Below are 21,565 nucleotides of genomic sequence, written 5' to 3' on the forward strand. Positions count from 1 at the left end.
GGAAACGGGTTTACTGCACTGAAACTTGAGATTTGTTACCAATCCGCCCCTTAAAAATGACTGTGATTTTGCCTTCAAAAACTACTTTGGCCAAAACCGAAAATGTATGACTAGATATTGTTGGATGCCAAAATTTTGGTGCATTACTAATTATTGGTAGTTCAAATCTAATCAGCTGACTTCCAGGAGTCAACCTGGAAACTAGTATCGGTTATTGCACGTCCTTTAATGGCCTGCTATTTGCAGAAAATATGGATTACACATGAACTGCTCATGGAAATCTCATCTAAGTATGGCCACCTGCGCCTGAGAAGTTTCATTAAATGAGATCCATCCCACCTCCTCAGTCTTTAATCATGTTTCATATTCAGAAACAATTACGCAAGGCAATTTAGCCAACCCAAGAAATGAACAACTCCCATCTAGGCCTATTCTCTCAGGCAAACTTGTAATTTACCAATTAGTATGCAAAGAGATTTTAATTCTGCCAGCTCCACACACAAACCACAAAGGCGATTTTTCCTCTTTAACTCCATGTCTCGACCATTAATCACTAATCAAAGCTGTAAATGACGTAGAGACAGACACTTGAATATGTACACAAGGTTTTACTGCTGGAATTATACTCTTTTAATGGTAGATCCTTATGGATGGAAAAACAGCAGAATTGCTCTAGTATTATCAAAACAGCCATTGTCTTTTTATTGGTCCAGATCCAAGCTCTGATTGCTCTAGCAATGAATTATATTTTTCACATGCTAAAAAAAAAAAAACGAAACCAATTTCCACCCAGGCGTAGGCAGACTGTTTCATAACAATTGTGTTCATTCAAAGACTGACACAACTGTAGACACCTGCTATCTTTGTTGAAATGTATTCCAGTTAGGGTGGAAATGCAATCTTACTATAATGATAAATAAATATTCTACAGGCCTATCTGGAACTAGGAAAATACATAAATAAATAAATACCTAAGATTGGAATCGGTTTTATTTTTCCAATTTTAGCCATAAAATATAATCTGCCAGAAGCTCCTCAGTGAGGACTGGCGTGAGAGAACAAAACATCTATGTCCAGTGAACAGCCCTATCTCACTCCAAACAAAATGCGCTCTGCCATTCTCTTTGTCCACCTCCCTCTGAACCTGGCCTTGGCCCTGTTCTTCTCATCACAATGTTCCCAAGAGTCTTCTCTATCACACTTTACAAATGTCTCGATGACCCACGAGCCAACAGAAAACACTCAAAATGTAGCGAAAAGAAACAAGACTATAAGTATGATGTATTGAATGTGATGCATGGGAAAGGATCCAAAATGGTGAGTGAGGCAACAGAGGCTCCTCTGCAAAGTAAGAGATGAGTTCTGGGATGGAGTAAACAATGGTGACCACAATGAAATGAGCTGATTAAACTGAGCTAGGGAGAACTGACGTGTTTTTTTTTGCGGGTATACTTGAATGAAGAGGAAGGGAAAAGACAGAGATGGATTTGAAGAGCTGAAAGGAAAAGTTAAGGTTTTCCTTATAAGGCAAAGGACCGGGATGGAAGAGATCACTTATTTGGAAATTCTGGAAATAAACCAAGTCTCGCACTCATTATCGCATGTAGAAGTAATATGTATTGCCTCCTCCCACCCATCATAATTAAAAGTCAAATTTAGATTGCAAAGCTTCAGTGTCTTGCGTGTGAAACCACATGATGCCCACACATGGACTCCTACATACTCATGGGTCACAACTATATTAGTACTGCATGCTGAAGAAAAGTTTAAAGGGATAGTTCATCTGTGTCATCACTTACTCACCCTCAAGTTGTTCCAAACATGAGTTTCTTTCTTCTGTTAAACACAAAAGAAGATATTTTGAAGAATGTGTAACCAAACAGTTGATGGACCCCATCGACTTCTATAGTATGGGAAAGAAATGCTATGGACGTCAATGGGATCCATCAACCGTTTAATTATCTTCTTTTGTGTGCAGCAGAAGAAAGAAATTCATATAAGTTTGGAACAACTCGAGGGCAATTCAATTATGACAGAATTTAATTTTGTAGGTGAACTATCCCTTTAATATTTGTATATTATGAGCGGTGATTTCTGCAAGCAGGTGGCCAGTGGAGTTTGATGATTTCCTCCTGTTCTAAATCTCTACGGCTGTGTTACAAGAGTCAGTTCTGATGCTTGGCATATGTGCAGTCTCCACAGCAGAAGCTCATACTCAGCTGGATGAGGAGAAGCTGACATCACAGATTTGAGAATGTGGGATCAGAAAAACTAAAATGTGAATATCTGTCCAGAGCCCCACATATTAGAAATGCACAGATCATGTCTGTTTTTTTTTTCTCTCTCCATTTTTATGATTTAATTATAAGCCGCAGTTTCCTCATGAATGCCCAGGGGTTTGTGAACCCCAGTTTGGGAAACCCTGGTCTTGCGCACTTGTACAGAATGTCACTTGTATTGTACATGAACAAATAAACACAGCCATGGTAAGCATAAGAACAAAAGTGTGATTTTTTGTAAGCACAAAAAAAAAAAATTCTTACCAACCCCAAACTTTTGAGTAGGAGTGTTCGTCAGCAAAGAAAAGTCATGTCACAGGAAGAGCAAGTTTTGATCAAAGGTAAAATAATAATAATAATAATCAATTTTTTTTTTTTTTTTTTGCATGGATGAATTGTTGACAATTCCAGTAAAAAGACCAGTAACATGCATAAAGAAAATAGGCTGGGTATTGAATTCATGCTGACTTAAAAAAATGATTATTGCTTTGGTATGACTGAAATTGAACTTTTAAAATCCATGTAAAAGTACTTATTGACAATATGGATTTGAGTGTGCATCACTCGAACACACTGAACAGAGCTGGTTATTTTTTCAGTGTTGCTAGATTCAGCAGGAAACTGTTCAGGTCTGCGTGGAATGTGATATGACAGAGGGTCATTTCATATAAGCTTGTCAGGACTCATTTTGTTACCCTTGTGACATGTCTGTTTATGGCTGTCAGAGTTCCAACACCCTTCTGTCAAACCAACACCGAAGATTCTCTCCTTCAGCAGACTATGACGGCCTTTGATTGAAAGGATCTGTGTATGAACAGAATAACAAAATGGCTTTTTGCATAAAGGAGGAGAAGCATGAGTTAAATTCTCACATGAAGGTGGATTAAAAAATAAAATTCTGTGCACACATAAAAATTCACAGTTCTCCTGCTGATCAAGCCTCCCTGCTGTGGTCAGAGACTTGAAGCAGGCTCTCTGTGTGTTTCTGATGTTACAGCAAAGACAGAGGGATAAGAGATGAGGGGGAGGTGGGGAACATGAGCAGCAAAAAGCAGAGAGAAAAGATGTAGGGGTTCTTAACATGACCTACCCTTAAGTCTTACCAGAAAAAAAGCATGACATTTTTTTTTCTTTTTTTGACCTGATATATACATACAGAATATATACAGAACGATTGAGAATCATTCCATATATATATATATATATATATATATATATATATATATATATATATATATATATATATATATATATATATATATATATATAGAATCAAAAGAACGATTGAGGTTCAGGAACCTCTCTGACTGATGGATCTTACATCGGGTCCCGAGGGGTCTTAATACACACAATTCTAGCGTTATATTTAGCACTACAGTATGACAACACAAAAGCTTCCGCTTTCTTTCTTTTCGTTGTTTCAAGCAGTGATAGCAGTGTCCTACAGTGTAACATACTCGACCTAAAACTATATTAAAATCACTTTTTCTAATTGTTTTATATATAATTATTTTTATTTTTTTACTATTTTGAACATCCATTTTAGGACTTAATATTACTAGAGAGATTACATGGAATATTTATATTTGATTCATGAAACTTTGTAAAGTTTGGAAAACTTATTTTAAAATACCACATAGTGAACTGTGACAAACCTTAAAAGGCAAAAAATAATGGTGACCAGTTCTAGCACCTAAAATATACAGTACACTTTTGCATTCAAAATAATGTTGATGTTGACATGTCCATGGTATTTTCCAACTATCTGTATAACAGAATTAGCCAAAAAATAATAAAAAAAATACGAAAAATTGATAAATATGCATTTTGAAATCTGCTTAATAAATAAATAAGCTGTCCAATATCAACTGATACAGATTGTCGTTAAAATGAAATCATTATTGGAAAAATGATCAAATAAATATAAAAATAAATAATCAAGCAAATATATTGGGCATCCTGATGATAAGATTGGTTGTATATAATAAATGCAGATAAACAAATAAAATAGATACAGTGGACTCCAATAATAAAGACTCTTTATTGGTTCTATCTATGAAGAACCTTAAACATCTAGGCCTATGGAAAATTTCCATTGCACAAAAGGTTCTTCAGATTATCAAAATGTTCTTCATGTGAAGAAAATGTGGTTCTTTTAACAACTGTTACTAAAAGGTTGTTTGGGGAACCAAAATTGGTTCTGGCATCGCTGCAAAAAAACCCTTTGGAAAGTTGTTTTTTAAGAGTGTAGGTAGGTGATCAGATGTAAAGAAATGGGGGCACAAATACATTTTGAAGAGTTTAAACCATTGCATTTCCTGCAAGGACAAGCACACATGCTGTTCATCCCGCTGCTCCGCTCACTCAAGACCACACCATTAATCCAGACTCTGGTAAGTAATTCTGCAGAGCTCCATTATGCACCAGTCGCCCAGTCCAATGAGGAGAACAGCGTGTTCACCAACTCTCTGGGTGCTTCAGTCCTGGACACAGAGATCTACCCCTATCAGTGCAAAATCTATTCCAGAACCCTATTAGATATTTAAAACCAGCTAAATGAATCCCCCTGCACCTATAGATATACAAGAAAATCCACGAAACGCATATCAAATCATACTGATAAAAGAACCAGCTGAGCTTTCTCATGACCACATGTTTCCTTATCTGCTGCGTGCACTACATCAGCGTCAGGAGAATGATCAGCGAGCCCTGTTGTTTGACCTCTGACCACAAGGCTGGTTATCTTTGTCACCACATGTCCCTGCCCCTTCTCTATTACTTTTTCAAAACCATAATTAACACCAGTGAGCTTTTACATACGGCTGGGGGAAATCAACGGTTGTGACTTCATAAATATTTACAGTAGCCGGAATTCATTTTTAAGGTATTGAAAATACTGTCCTACAGAAGTTCCTTGCACAATACCTGGTAAAGACTAATCAGGGGTTGTGCTTATGAACTACTTTGTGAGGAACAATGGCAATGTAATTGAAACCTCTGCTACATAGGTACAAATCACACTGGGTTCAACTAACCTTCATCTCCCAAATTTCAGAGATTCTATCTGAGCCTTTACTATCAAGTTAAAATCTCAATCAATAAAAAAAGATCATGCCAAGCTCTTTGAAAGGCAATGCAAGAAGCAGCAGGGTATAACAACATAAACAATAGTGCAACAAACAATTAAACAAACTATGTGCAAAGTGTCAGTTACAACATGCAATAAAATGGCAATAGCATATTGATCAAACTGCATTAAATATGTATAGCCATCTCTAAAGTGTGCACTGTGGTCAGTGACTGTGGAAGAGACTTGCTCTTATTGTGATTAAGTAGCAGAATTATTCTTGTTGGAAAATCTAACAAGGATGCATTAATCAATACTAGTCAGAAACAAACAGCCTGTTGAAACATTTGCACACAGAACATCAACAGGCATAAGTGTGAAATGCACATGAATTTGTCTGATCTCCTTTAAGCATTTGGCTTCATCATTCTGCTGCATTATAAGTGGCAATTCACCAACCACAGCCTTTCATAGGTGAGCTCACCTGAGCCCAAGCAATAAAAACGCTTCAATGAGTCTCCCTTCCAACAGAATTATTTATAGGCCATTTAATTTCGCATTTGGTGAATATTATACCGCAGGCTCTCGTTGATGACCTGGAGAATTGAATTATAAACTAAGAATCAGGCGCGCGTGCTGTGGTTGCTGACTATGCAGTTGCTGGGGGTCACAAATGGCGCGTAATACCACCCCTCTCTTCAGTGAAAACTAACAAAAATACATGATTTTTCAAGAATAAAGACTACTTACCGAGAATCCAGCCCAAAAGGGACACGAGTGTCTCACCCTCGGAGATGTAGTAAGGGCCAAAGCGGCGAAACTGACAGCCAAAATGAGACTCCCGAGCACCATCTGTGAAACTCCCAGAGAAAGCATGATGCGAGTCCGGGTTCGAAACTCCCTCAGCCGGGAGAGACTGCGGGACAGAGACACCGGGCTCAGAGAGCGACCCCTCGGCATTGCACTGACGGGCATGGTCACGACTAAACAGTTTAAATAAAACCAAAACTTGGGTTAAATCAGCGGGTTTCGGGTTTACAGGACACCTCTGTGTTTAGTCGCTCCGACATCCACAAAGTAAAGCTGAATGCATAGCGTGTTGCCAAGACGCGCAGACCATCATCCCGTTACACGAGGAACCTCGCGATGTCCTGCTCTCACTGTTCTAGGGATAAGTGCGCCGTTTTCAAGCAGGTGTTTTACCCAGCGTTATCCAAAATCATCTCAATAAGACAAGCTTTGCGAAAACGCGCGCTGTGTGATCACACGCTTCGAGGAAACGCACAGGATAGGTGATCCATCAAATCCGTTCACAGCCGTGACAGTCCTTTAATGAAACCTCTCGCGGCTCTGCACGGAGAACGTCTAAATAACAGGGCTCGTATTCAAAGGAACGGAATTCACATCTATCACGCGCATGTACGGGCTGTGTATGACGCGGACTGAGGTTCCACGACGCGTTTCCAATGTCCGAGGTCCGACTCCAGAGTAAAAATGTTCGCTCGGTCTTTGCGTACAGCCTCGCGCTGGTAGTCTGTCAGTTGGATGTGTGAGCAGGTGCTGCTTGTGTAGAGGAGCTGGACTGGCGCGCCGCGATATGTAGATTCAGATAGATGGATGCGGGCAACGAACTCGTTTGTGGAGCCATAAAAGCCAGAGTCTGTGAATGAATGATATAACGAGCCTTATTAAACTTACTTATTATTCATAATGTTACTTTTCATTAAACTCGATTTAAGACTGAGTCTGTGCGTTCGGTTAATATGCCATTTAAGCAATGACACTGTACAGATTTATTGCTAGCCTAGCATCTGATATTCAGTTATACTGCAGCAATGTGAGTGTCATACTGTTTTATACAAGTTAAATAAAAAAGTAGTTTTCAGACCAAAATAATAATAAAGTTTGATTATTTATTCTTCAGTAATAAGCTAAAGTATCAAGCGTGCCATCGATTAACGCACAGACTGAAAGCCGGTCTGGAGCCAAGTGTGTAAATGGAGCGGATTTTCCCCTCCTCAGATCAAGGCGTTCTGTATTGATTCTCCTGGAGTTCCCTTCCGGGTTTTCCATTTCTCACCGCGAGAGAAACCCGTTCTGAGCTAGCATTGGCCAACGATCTGATTTTCCAAAACGGGGTCCTCGCGGTGGACAAATTCGCTTTAGTCTGCGTCGATTTGTGAGATAAAACACAGACGTTTCGACTAAACAAATAACTCTTCGCTGAACTACTCCTGTAAATCTCAATTAACACTAAGAAGAGAAGTGACAGTCGCTGAACCAACGCTGTTAGTAGCCAACGCCGATCAACCAATCAAATGTTTATTTTTCAGCCAATCACATTTGAGGACCGGAAAAAGTTAATATACACCCATTTAATCCAATCAGTAACATTTATGACCAAAATGTACTTGCAAGTTTGCATGAAAAATAGTTATGTTTTCTACAAACGAATGTGTATTATGAATTAAAATGTAGATCGTTCTGATTTCATGTGAACATTTTTCATGGCTGGAGTAGCTAAATAGCCCCATTATTACCAGACTGTTTTAATTCCAGATTATGTCTGTCAAGGCTCCTTAAAAGGAAGCATGTTAAACATGTCATAGCCTTATATACACAGACCAAACTACCATATTTAGTACATGTAATATTTACAGTGTCTGTTTGCCCTGTCTCACATATATCATTATACCTGTAAACATGTCAACAGTCACATTTGTTAGCAGAGGAAGACTAAAGTCACATTTTCAATACTGACTGATATTGTATAAAGATTAGATTTAAAACTACTGAAACTGACACATGAAAAGTTCAAAGAAATATGAATTATGCCTGATAGTAAAATAATAGTATGTATAATAATGCTTTCTTTGTGTTGACTCTCCCAGCAGTTATAAATCATATACTTGATTTATATTATTTCTTTAATATAAGTTTCATTGGGTATTCAAGCAGTACATGTGATCACTTAGCTTGGCTTCATTTAACCAATCGACTAAAGGTACAGTATTATTTAAATTTTAAAATCGACAGACGCAATGCACGTTGTGAATGGATCTGCGCAGTAAAGCATTTGCGCCATCTGCAGGCCATTAAGTGTCACTACACGATATGCTGTTGTCGCAATGAGACATTTTGAAAGTCACCTTGCTCCTTTGCAACGCCAAACTGTATTCTCTAATCAAAGTAATGTGTATATTGCACCTACAACTACGAAACATCCTGAATAAAATGACAACATAGTGTATTTTAAATTTTTTATTTTTTAATACAGTGGCATACTGGAAATTGTGTTGAAAAGGGAACAAACTCTGTCACATGTGAATAGCTAATGACCAGTCAAAGCGGTGTTATACTGTCTAAAGAAAAAAAAAAGTCTTCCGGTGTGCCATAATAAATCTATTAGTACAAAAATACATTTCAGGACACACAATGCAGCATCCAGTATCACAAATAAATGCATGGAACACATCTCAAGCACACCATTGAAAAGAAACCGGTTTTGAGAATAGTTTACACCAAGCAATTTCTTTTGTAAATAAAGAATAAAAAGAATGTTATTATTAAAAATGCTTATATTTAGTGTGTATCTGTAGAAAAGGTGATATTATTACTGCCAAGTACACGTTCCAAGGCTCAAGGGTAGAACCAGAATACAAAGACGACTGTTTTCATTCATCCACTTTTATAAATGTTTTCCCCCTTTAAGTTTTATACAAAATAATAAAGACATACAAAAAAAGTCATTTACAAACCAATAATGAAGGCAATGCTAGCTTTATGTACAGCCAATTGATCTCCTTCTTCCCATCTTTTATTTGTGTTTCTCTTTAAAGGTCATGTGCATAGCAGATAAAGAGAAAACCTGTTCTTAGCCTTCTTTAGCCTGTCCTTGTGTGCAACACCCATGTTTATTTGTACAGCGGGTTGACAAAAATGGCAGAAAGACAACTTCAGTTTCTTCATAATTTATCAGAACAACTTAGCAAAAACAAACCAAAAAGGTTTTTTTTTATTGAAAAAAGTGAGTCGTTTCAGATAAGGCATCACTGCTTTACATGGAGTGTGTGTGAGAGAGAGAGAGAGAGAGAGAGAGAGAGAGAGAGAGAGAGAGAGAGAGAGAGAGAGAGAGAGATAGACGGAGAGAGCAAGAGAGAGAAGGAATGAGGAAGAATCTGGAAGAGAAAGAGGGGAGAGGAAAGAGCAGCGGTCTTCACACCTGAGTCAAAGCACGTGCATAGATCTCGACACAGCAGGAATGTTCCAGTGCTCAAGTTCACAGGTCTGTGAGGAGGCTAGTGGTGTCTACAAAGGAGCCATTAAAAAAGGTGAGCCTTAAGTGACACATCCTTGGCTAGAAAATTTCATACTGTATATATTTCAGATGCCATTTCCCTCCGACTCTTTCCTTAAAGCTCTAGCACTGATCCTGCACCTTGACGTGATAAAGTCAGCAAACGTGTCAGATGTACACTTCAACTGCTCGATTAAAAATCCTAAAACTAGAATTTGTTATTCTAGAAAAGTTGCACTATACATTATAATCATAACGTTATAGTGTGCATACTATATGACGTGAAAATACATTTGCAGATTAATATAGTCTATACGTTTAATATAGGCTACCTAGGCTGAATGGAAGAACCTATTAAATACTTTAAAAAATAAACACAAATTGTGTCGCAAAATATTACAGTTGGCTTACAGTGTGATTATTAATTGGTCAGTGGCACAGAGCATGCAGTCCATCAATGGTTAATGTCTGTTTTTGTCATCCTCGAAAGCCTTTAAAAGCACTTAAAAAAGAAGTGAAGGAAGAAGCAAATATGAAGAGGACGATGAGGAGATTAGAACAGCACTTCATAGAATGTAACCCTCCCTCCAGTCTCAGAGGTTACCGTAAACAAAGCCAGAGCACAGTCAGGAGACCCTTCATTTAGTGTAGCATAGTGCGTAGCCTTCATCTTGTGTGTGTGTGTGTGTGTGTATGAGTATGCGTGTTCATAAGGGGGAAGGTCCGCTCTCTTTTAAACTGGTTCCACATTCAGTAAAGGGACCTGCAGTTGCTCTCCTCAGAAATGGTCAATAAGCACAGACACACAGTTGGCTCCAACCATGTAGTTGGGATCTCCAGGGAGAGATTTGTTCTGCCAACTCTTAGGATCACCTGGATAAATAACAGAAAATGCAGATGAATATGATTGATGAATTGAGAGTAAGATCAATCACCGCGTTCAAAAGTTTTTTTAAATAAAGAAAGAAATGAACTTTTATTCAGGAAGGACGCATTAAATTGATCAAAAGTCACAGTAAAGACTTTCACACTGTTAGATAAGAAATATATATAATCAAATAAACTTAAAACTCCTGTTTAACCTTATATTTAACGAAGAATCCTGAAAAAATTACATCACGGATTCCACAAAAATATTACACAGCACTGTTTTCAATATTGATAATAATCAGAAATGTTTCTTAAACATCAGCATATTAGACTGGAGTAATGATGCCGGAAATTCAGCTTTACCATCACAGGTATAAATTACATTTTAAATATATATCAGTTATTTTAAATCGTAATAATATTTCACAGTATTACTGTTTTTACTGTATTTTTGATCAAATAAATGCAGCCTTGGTGAGCATAAGAAAATAAAAGAATCTTGCTGACCCCAAACTTTTGAACGCTAGTGTATGTATTATACATCAAGAATATGCAGTGTCAGAAAAAATAATTCAATTAAAGGGATAGTTCACCCAAAAATGAAAATTCTGTCATCATTTACTCACCCTCGAGTTTCTTTGTTCTGCTGAACACAAAAGAAGATATTATGAAGAATGTTTGTAACAAAGCAGATAGAGCAACCATTGACTACCATAGTATTTTTCCCCCTACTACGGTAGTCAATGGTTGCTCTACCTGCTTGGTTACAAACATTCTTCAAAATATCTTCTTTAGTGTTCAGCAGAACAAAGAAACTCATAGAGGTTTGGAACAACTTGAGGGTAAGTAAATGACAGAATTTTCATTTTTGGGTGATCCCTTTAAGCCACATGCATGCTTGTTTTCTACAACAAACACTAACAAAAATGTTACTTAAAACAAAACACATTTGTAGCAAACACGATCTTCATAAAATTATAAACGAGGTGCATTATTTTCTAGCTTACTTGAACAGCTGTCTCACAGTATAATATTGTGAAATTTGAGTTATTGTTCTCGTTGGTTTGCATGGAGGAAAGAGAGGAGCGTAGCGGGACGCTCGGAGATAAGACAGGCTCTCAGCATGCGTTATTTGTTCTGATAGAGATCATCAGCAGAGCCAGAGCAATAACCAATAAGCTCATAGCCTAAGGTGCTGTAATGCATAAAAACAAAGTTGTTTTTCCATTCATCAAGGTGAAGTGTGTAATTTCTGCACCACTAGCGGCACCAAACAGAATTGGATTCAAACATATTGCATGTTCCGTTTGGTGGTTTTATGGTGAAGAAATTACATGTTATCTTCAAAAATAAAAACGATGGTTAAACAGTTAAGCATATAATTTTTAGCTCATTTATTGAGGATCTCAGGATTTCAGTGCTCTTTTGTACTCTACTATGAGCTCCATCAGAACAACTTCTGTGTTAAAGAAGTTAGGTAAACGCTCCCTTTCCAAGAGAGTGCAGGGAAATGTGCCTTGAGCTATAGATAATTGATGGCCTTATTTTAAAATATGCAGATTAGAGGTAAAGGCCTGTAATGGTTTTGGATGAGGCAGGAGTCTCCGATCTCTCCACTGCACATTCAGAACGAGAGGTTCATTAGAGGTTAATACAGGGTGGTGCCAGGTTTACCAATAAGAGTTATATAGAGACGAATGGGTGAAACAAGAGAGAGAGAGAGAAATTAAGACCAAGGGAAAAACATTTGTTGTTCTCCATTAGCGGGACAGAGGCAATTCCAGCATCTCTGCATATTCAGACATTTGGGTGGCTGTGTGAGAATCAGTTAAAAGCACAAATAATATTGTGAGTGAATTATGATTAATAGATGTGAATTCCCATTGGCAAATTCATGAAATCATGAGACTCAAGTGAAGATGGCAAACAACCTATTTTGTCATAATGTTCATCTGCAGATCTGTGATTATTCAACTAACCTCAAGGGAGAAATTGAGTGATTCAGTGCCTTGATCATGATAACACAAAGGCATCTGAAACAAATCTGCCCAACGAAAACTACTCGCAATGAATATAATGCAGAATTTGTTACTACAACCATCTGCCAAAACAAATGTACTTTCTCTAATGCAAAATGTCCATTCGTTAAAATATAATAGACATGTTGTCATTCATGAATGGAACTATTATGTATTTGTATCTTTAAAATATGTAATAAAATCACAATTATTCTCTTTTTTTCCTAGTTAACACATCCAGTTCCTTTTATGTAAAATCTAAATGTGTAACTATTGGGATTATCCTTTTATTTCCTTATAGAATATACACTACTGTTCAAATGTTTGGGGTCAATTGAAAATTACTTATCTAGTTCAGTATATTTTAAAATGCAATTTATTCCTGTGATGGCAAAGCTACATTTTCAGCAGCCATTACTCTAGTCTTCAAAGTCACATGATCCTTCAGAACCGCTGAAAACAATTGTGCTACTTAATACTTTTGTGGAATCTGTATTCTGTAATACATTTTTTTCAGGATTCTTTGATGAATAGAAAGTTCAAAGGATCAGCATTTACTGTCGCTTTTGATCAATTTACTGATCAGCATCCTGTCTGAATAAAAGTATGAAAATATGACCCCAAACTTTTGAACAGTAGTATGTGCATGTACCCAAATACCTAGATGATGTAAATAATAGATTTATTGTTCTGTAGGGTGAATTTTCACGCCCGGTTTTAAAAGAGACACTTAAATAAACCACATAAATAAATGAGCAGACTGGAATGAGTGAGTCAGTGAGATACAATAAATGACATATTTAGTAGTATAACTAAAATGAATGAAAAAAGGTTAACAAATGACTGGTCATATGGAGGTGTGAATAAGAAAATGCATAATGAAAAAAGGCCCACAACCAAACAAGTTGTCACAAAGCCATCCCAAACGACCCCAAAAAGGACAGAGAGAGGACAGCGTACCCGACGAGGAGTCGGAGGATTTTAGAGCAAAAGACCAACCATCAGGGGTCATAGACGCACAGTGAGGTAGGCGGAGCTCCACTGGCTTCAGGAACTTCAGACCGTGAGGACCACACATCACCAGAGGACTCAGCAGAGTTTCACCTGGAAAGAAAAACTCTTTCCTTTAGCATTTACTCTACACTCAAGCACATAACTGAATATATGAAAAGACCTCGTTTTTCATCAAGCTACAAATTTAGTACTGATAATCTCACTTGCATTTTGAGTACAGGTTAATTAATGTATACATTTTTAAAAATGTGATCTTTACCAAACTAAAAAAAGAAAAAGAATCAGCATCAAACTCTGTATTACCATGTTTCTTTCACAGACCAGAGAAAGACAAAAATGTCACAATCTTCTCACCCCCGAGTTAAAAGATTCGTGACTGACCTTTCTCTTTGTCCAGAGGTGGCAGGATGCTGTTATCCCGACACACCTTGAAGTAGATCTCTTGCTCCACGCCTTCAGGAATCGCTCCCTGAGGGATGATGATGCTCACCCCCGTCTCAATGGAACTCAGAACCCCGCCGTTACAGTTGAAGATGCCCCGTGCCGTCGCCACCACTGTGTGGCTGTCATCATCATCATCGTCCTCCAAAGCACTTGGGCTGGAAAGAGAGAGAAAAATAGAACAGATAAACCTTCTTTTTCACTCTGATCTTTATTCTTTATTGTTAAAATAAATATAGCTATATAAGTAATAAGTAATATCAGTTATTATGAATAAAATAATTTTTTTAGTTTTTTAGGGAAAAAAACTATAACAAGGTCTACTTGACAAAATGATGGATCTAGTTTCTACTGTACCTGACAGGTATTGCCTTGGGTACGGCGTTGATGTTGTTCTGCTGGTATTTAGGTTTCTGGTCCATGGTGCGAGTGAAGGTGTCCAGGCCGCTGTCATGGTCTGTCGGCTGAGGTGAGTTCTGTGGCTTGGCTGTGGTACTGATAGGTGCTTTCACATTATCTTTCTTATTTTGAGTGTCATTAGGCAAGAGGTTGTGGTTGAACTTGGGGCTGTCAAACTTGCGTTCGAAGGGCTTTGCAGAGTTGGTGTACGGCTTGGGCACAAAACGGTTGTAGCTGGACGTGGCAGTGCTGTTGGTCTTTGGAGGTTCACCGGTGCCGTTAACAGGAGATTTCTCTGGGAAGCTTTTCTGAGGCAGGTAAGTGCTCTGGACTTTGTCTTCATGACTGGGAGGCTTTACTTTGGGAGATCCATGTGGGTCGAGCGGTGGGGTCACTGTTTGTGAGAAATAAAGTGTATTTGTGAATAAGTCTCTTATGTTCACCAAGGCTGCATTTATTTGATTAAAATACAGTAATATTGTGAAATATAATTACAATTTATAACTCATTTCTTTTTTTTAAATGTAATTCATTCCTGAGATGGCAAAGCTTAATTTTCAGCATCATAACTCTAGTCTTCAATGTCACATGATCCTTCAGAAATCATTCTAATACCAATTTACTGCTCAATAAATATATCTTAAATATAACCTTATTATTATCAATGTTGAAAACAGCTGTGATGGTTAATATTTTGGGGAATTTTGGAAACCATGATAATTTTTTTCCCAGGATTCTTTGATCAATAGAAAGTTCAATGGGCATCCAATCATTCTTCCATTAATCACTTACCTGAGGGTTTGGGCAGGGTCGGGGGTGGGACCGCTGGGATTGCTGGAGCAACAGGGTTGATCTTCTCTACTGATTCTGTCCTGTAGCAGGCAGACAAACAAACAATGAATTCAAGATTCAAACTTAAAGCCATATATTTTGTCATCATGTTTACTGCTATCTAAATTTATATTACAAATTGAATACTTGAATGCCAATATCCACATTTATATACGTTAAAACAGACTTTTATTTTTGTATAGTCAAGTATTTGAACATGTACCTGGGGTAGTACCCTGGCTGTGCCTGGGGTTGGGCTGGCTTGATGGCAGGTGTTAGCTGTGCGGAGGGTTTGCTGTCAAAGCTTCGGCGGTCAAAGTAAGACAGCTGTTTCCTGTAGTAGTCTTCATCCTCATCAGGGTCATCGTTATTCGAGCGAATGATATCATCTTCTGCTGTAGGCTGGGGCTGCTGTGGCTCTGGAGATCTGACAGATGAAAAACGCATGTGCATTTATGCATATAATAATTGCAATAATAACAATTTCAATAAAAGTGCACTAATATAATCAGAACCTCATATAGAACATTTGTATGTCAGTATGTGTATGTTTGTTTATCACCAGAAAGCCTTTAGCATAAGAGTGGCCAAATTACCCCTCATCATTGACATGCAGAATCAGATTCTGTATTTGAATCTTTCTCAAATAGATAGAGATATATGACTAACTTTATATCTACAGCAAGTGCTACTGTAATAACATTTAATAGTTTGGGGTCGGTAAGATTTTTTTTTGTCTATCGAAGTCTCTTATGCTTACCAATGCTGCATTTATTTGGTCAAAAAAAGTAAAAACAGTAATGTTGTGAAATATTATTTCGATTTAAAATAACTTGTCTATTTTAAAGGGGTCATGAATTGAGAAATCAACTTTCATCCAGCTTTTGATATATGAAAGTTAATCGTGATATAAGAATATCCTGTAAGTTTCGGAGCTGAAAACATGTTTTCCTTGTTAAAGAAAAGCTTTTATTGACACCAAAATCCAAAATCATTCTTATATGCTGATTTGGTGCTCAAGAAACATTTCTCATTATTATCAATGCTGAAAACAGTTGTGCTGCCTAATATTTGTTTATGGAAACCGTGATTCAGGATTCTTTGATGAATAGAAAGTTTCAACAGAACAACATTTCTTTGAAATAAAAATGTTTGTAACATTGTAATGTGTTATTGTTAATGTATTGAATTTATGTGCTAGTGCATTACCTAAAGGCCTTCTCTTGGTCCAGGTTACTTAATGAATTGGCTTTGGGCACAGAGGCAGCGCCAGGTTTAGGCACCATGTCCACAGGCTAAAGGAAGCAGAAAAATTAAACCATTAATTATTCAGTCTGTAGAGTGTATATTTAGTGAGTAGAAATACAAACTATGCCAACTCACCCGAATACCAGAGTTTGCAGACTCTCTTGCTCTGTCCACAGACACGGATCGCTTGTTCTCAAATATCTTAACCCTTGTGAGCACGGACTGGTGCTTCATGGCTGGGTCATCCTCTCCCTCGGCCGGAGGAGGAAGTTCAGGTTCCGTTGTCGGTGAGAGGGACTCCGGTTTAGGAGAGGTCATGGAGGCCTCTGAATTCATGTAGCCCCTCTGTGGTGGTTGAGTGTAGGAAGGTCTCTGGGAGGGGTCGTAGTACTGTTGTTTGGGGGGCTCAGGGGAGCGGGAGGTGGCTTGAGTGCGTGGAAGTGGTTCTTGGTTATACTGTGGCCGTGCAGGGGGTGGTTCATCGTGTCGGATCGGTCCGGGGCTAGGTTTGCCATAACGAGGTCGACCCGTGTCATAGCCCGTATCGTGCCGTGTCTGAGGGTGACCATACATACGGTTCAGACCATCCTCGTAGGGCATATGAGGGTCGTATCCAGAGGTGTGGTCATACTGAGCCCATTGCTCGTCGTACGGAGGCACGCTGTTCTCAAAATGTAGGTGAGGGTCAAAGTTACGAGCCTTTTGTTCCCTGTAGCCCCCATCATAGCGGCTGGGCTGGTGGTCGTAATCTCTGTATGGCTTGTCTTCCTGGTAGAGGGGCTGCTGGGGGTTGTAGTTGGGCTGCATAGGGTTTTGGCTCACCTGCTCGTTGGTTCGGTAGATATCCTTCTTGTACATCTGTTGATAAAGCCAAAGCAGGAAACTTATGAACAAACTGTACAAAGAACCATACGTTAAACTCAAAACCACAGCAATCAATTGAATTGAATGAAATGACAGAAACCAGAAGTGATTAATATTCGGATTAAAAGTTGAAGAATGAAGCACAGAGTCAGCAGAGAGACCTGCAATAGAGGAAGACTCAGAGTGGGCAGTTATTTAACAGGTCAAATGGAGGCAGCCATTACACAGTTTCAGAGTTTAAGAAAGATTCAATGACTCATGACACGTTAAGCTGCAAAATCATTGGGGTAAAATCAGCCAGAAAAGGTCCCACTGAAAAAGAAATATACAAAAACAATTTTCTTCAAAAAATAAAATGTATTTTGAGAAGTAGCCTTTTAGAAACCATAAAAGCCCAGTCTGTTAGACACAAAATCACAACTCTAAGCCAATTTAAAATGATCATCTTAGCTACTTACTACAAAAAGTTTTTTTAAATAATTTTTGGATTTTCTATAATAATGCAGCTAAAATTAGGATAATTAAACTATTTTAATTAAAACATACTGTTGGTGAAAATATGAAAAGAAAAAAAAGATTACTGTAAGATTATTAAAGTAGAATGATCTAAATGAATATGAATGCTTCAAAATATCAAATTATGATGAATAATGTCAAGGATTGCTCCATTATAAAGTTATTGCAGGAGTTTTCATAAGGGCAGTTTTCACATAAATGCAATTAATTAGTACAACGTGGCCACAAATTAATTTGTGGAAACGAATTCTTAATTCCTGGCCATGATATGCTTTTTTTTTTTTTGTGCAGGGTTCTGAAGTTTAATTTTCTACTTTCTTGTCACTGAAATATCTTTGTCAACTAAAATTTTAGCATAAATCGCTGAATTAATTAATATGACATAATGAGAAATGCACTAAATATAATGAATACTTTTATTAAAAGAAACTAAAAATGAACACTGTTGTAAACAGCAAGGCTACCTTTCAAAGTCATAACAGGAGGGGGGAAATTCAAAGTTATGAATCTAAATGAAGATCAAATTAATTATTAAATCAGTTTATCACATTCATTGCATCACTAGTATTTACTAACTCTACTTCAACAAGCAAACCAACTGAAAAATAAACCCATGCAAAAATAGGCAAGCAACAGTGGGGACCTGGGCTTGCCTGAAGGTTCATAAACTATATGATCTGATGCAGCAGGCCTCTGTCGTACCCACTGTTGTTTATGAACACACACGCACAGTCACAGAAAGAGAACATACGCTCTCATAGATAAGCACACAGCGCACATGCAAGAGCTAGAGGAAAGCACCGCAGCACACAGGCAGGGCAGACGGCGATAAGAGAGGGCACCCGGCTCGGGCGTTAAGTGGGCCGGTTTCAGTCCAGAGCGGGGTGGCTAGCGAGGTACCTTGGACTCTGACCCGGGTTGTCCAGATTGGTTGGGGTCGGGAGACGGGGGTTGAGCTAGCTCAGGGGCAGGTGGGAAGAGAGAGCCAGCCTCTGGGCTGAAATCCCCCTGAGTGAGGGTGACCGGGAGATCCTTGGCACTCGGGGCCCCTACATTTACATGAACAGCAGGGGGCGCTGTCTCTGCCAGCGGCTCAGGCTGCTTGGGGAGAGCAGCCTCTGCTTTCTGTGAAGGTGTTCAAAAATGTTTAATACATGTGGTCAAACCTCACCACTGCACTTCAGCTGAGATTCTCTTCTTTCTCACCTGATACCAGAACTGTTCTATTAAGGGAATGTTCCAGATTCAATTGATGTTAAGCTCTATTGACAGCACTTGTGTGTGTGTGTGTGTGTGTGTGTGTGTGTGTGTGTGTGTGTGTGTGTGTGTGTGTGTGTGTGTGTGTGTGTGTGTGTATATATTATATATATATATATATATATATATTATATATATATATATATATATATATATATATATATATATATCTTTGCTGTCATCTAATCTTTAAAAACACTAATTTATTAACACTGTTAATTATAACATTTAGCATATTTCAAAATAAATAATTTTTTTCATACTGTACATTACGATGTTGATTTTAGTTTTGGTGTTTTATTTATTTAGACAAAATAGTTTTTTAATATTGTACATTTAACAGTCATCTGAATTGTATTAAAAAATATGCATTACATGCTTATTGCTTATTGTTTGAATTTTAATAATGCATCTCTATGTGGCTATACTTTTAAAGCATTTCAAGGCCTACTGCACTTCCACTGTTAGAGCTGCTAAGAGTATGCCAAAAATGCTGTCCACACAGCTTAACTTGCACTAAATCAGGAACATCCCACTAACATACAGAATAAGGTAATTCTGGGAACCATGTCATGTAATAATTTGCAACTAACAAGGTTCTGTTTTTACTGTAAGTCTGGTGTCAGTTTAATTCTACAGTACAGTACAATGTTTTGGCTCTTGTAACACAAGATCTAAGACACTTTGGATATCATAGTGGCCATTGGTCCAATATAGATAAATACATTCACAGTAATATATTTAACACTGTAATTCCATCATGCACATAATACTTTCTGGTAATGACATTATTTGCATGACATATAAGGGGACAGCTAGACCACAAGGATGGGGCAATCGTTAAACATACTTAAAGATACAACGTCCTCACTTCCATCTCCATTGTGATCATATTGAGATAAGAGTCACAGCATCTACGTGAAGTATAACAGCCAAGCTATATTTGTCACATACACACACACAACACACACACACACACACACACACACGCACACACGCACACACGCACACACGCACGCACACACGCACACACGCACGCACGCACGCACACACACGCACACACACACGCACACATTTTCACACAACTACACGCTCACAAATGCATATAATAAATACGTGGCAACAATTATTACTTGGTCATTGTCACTTCTCTAGTACTGCAATGTACTACGGTTTTTAAAGCATTCCTCCTTCAATAGCGCCGCTAGAACACTTTTCTCACGCACACCACAGCCTCCAGACAACAGGGAAGGCGTACGGCTCGTAGAAACGCTACCTGCTGAGGTGCAGGGGCCTTGAACCCTGCTGGGTCGATGCGGTTCAGCGGTTCGGGCTGGTACCCTCCATATCCAGGAGGTTCCTGGATGACGGGCAGGTCCTCCTGGACAGGCTCCGAGGAGCGTGTGATGGCGGGCTCGCTTGGAGGTCCAACCTCGTCGTTCAGGGTCTCGTCTAGTTCCTGGTCCGTGTAGGCTCCGCCCTCTGTGTCAGTGTCCTCGTAGTCTGAGGTGTGACGGCTGTCCGTGCTGTACATACTGTACTCGCTACCAGGGGCGGACAGGTAGGACAGACGGTCATCGTGAAGGTCCAGGTCATCGTCAGGTGCGCCATCCGCCTATGGAGATTGAGAACACAAGATGCAAAGAATTCACCAAGAGTGAAAGAGGAAGAGAAAAGCATGTAGAGAGAGGTGAGAGGGTGAAAAATAAGTTGAGAAAGTGAAAGAGAGAAATGACAACATGTAGATGAAATGTGTAACATTGGGGGATCTCACAAAATTATATTTTGCATGAAAAATAAAGCCTACATATTAGATTTTTCTGCATTTTAACAATATATTTAGGATAATTTGGCAAAATTTTACACAAATTTCCACGGTATTTTCAATTATTCTTCTTTAAATTATATTATTGTAATATCTCTCACAGTACTACCATACAATGATTTAAAAAAATAAAAAAACTTAAATCAGCATAAATGAAAGGTAGTGCTACAAATACTACAATGTTTATAAATACATTACTGTAATTAGAACATGAAACTGCGTTATTTGAGTATTATTTACATACTTTTATCGTACTTATTAATATTTCAAATTAGGTTTCATTTTTATATTTTTAGTTTTTATTTTAACTTTAGCGCAAGTTTTGAGTTATTTTTTATTCTAGTTTTAGTAATTTCAGCTTATTTTATTTCAGTTAGCTGCCAATGAAGCATTTCACATTTTTAAGTTTTTCATCAAATGTTCATATTTCATTTTAATTAATAACAACAACAACACAAATGTGAGAATGAGTATCTATTTTTGGTTTATGCTAATTAAACCAAACTAAGGTTTCCTTGTGAATATTTCTAAGTGAATATTTCACTTGTTACAGTGTAATAATACATTTAGGTACAGAGTAATTTACTGTAATTACTACCGTAAGTACATGCAACATATGTAACAAGGACACTGTTTCCT

General features: G+C 38.1%; 2 protein-coding genes across 9 annotated transcripts in view; both read right to left on the reverse strand.

Annotated features, from left to right (window-relative positions):
- The window catches only part of fam189a1 (family with sequence similarity 189 member A1), a 141,542-nt gene extending 134,762 nt beyond the window's left edge, over positions 1-6,780 (reverse strand). The window contains exon 1 of the mRNA XM_079845590.1: positions 6,097-6,780. Coding sequence (XP_079701716.1) covers positions 6,097-6,321 — 225 coding nt within the window. The 5' untranslated portion in view covers positions 6,322-6,780. The remainder of the gene's footprint in view (positions 1-6,096) is intronic.
- Positions 6,781-8,592: 1,812 nt separating this feature from the next.
- tjp1a (tight junction protein 1a) overlaps positions 8,593-21,565 on the reverse strand; it is a 140,542-nt gene continuing 127,569 nt past the window's right edge. For 6 of the 8 annotated variants that reach the window (XM_079809960.1, XM_079809959.1, XM_079809964.1 and 3 more), the window contains 10 exons: positions 20,378-20,716; positions 18,745-18,969; positions 16,600-17,322; positions 16,426-16,511; positions 15,440-15,643; positions 15,178-15,257; positions 14,344-14,779; positions 13,927-14,144; positions 13,492-13,635; positions 8,593-10,516 (listed from right to left, as the gene is read on the reverse strand). In XM_079809960.1, coding sequence (XP_079666086.1) covers positions 10,422-10,516; positions 13,492-13,635; positions 13,927-14,144; positions 14,344-14,779; positions 15,178-15,257; positions 15,440-15,643; positions 16,426-16,511; positions 16,600-17,322; positions 18,745-18,969; positions 20,378-20,716 — 2,550 coding nt within the window. In that variant the 3' untranslated portion in view covers positions 8,593-10,421. The remainder of the gene's footprint in view (positions 10,517-13,491; positions 13,636-13,926; positions 14,145-14,343; positions 14,780-15,177; positions 15,258-15,439; positions 15,644-16,425; positions 16,512-16,599; positions 17,323-18,744; positions 18,970-20,377; positions 20,717-21,565) is intronic. The other 2 variants (XM_079809965.1, XM_079809966.1) reach the window with 2 other exon arrangements.

This window comes from Gobio gobio, assembly GCF_949357685.1.
Source record: "Gobio gobio genome assembly, chromosome: 2".
Taxonomy (NCBI): domain Eukaryota; kingdom Metazoa; phylum Chordata; class Actinopteri; order Cypriniformes; family Gobionidae; genus Gobio; species Gobio gobio.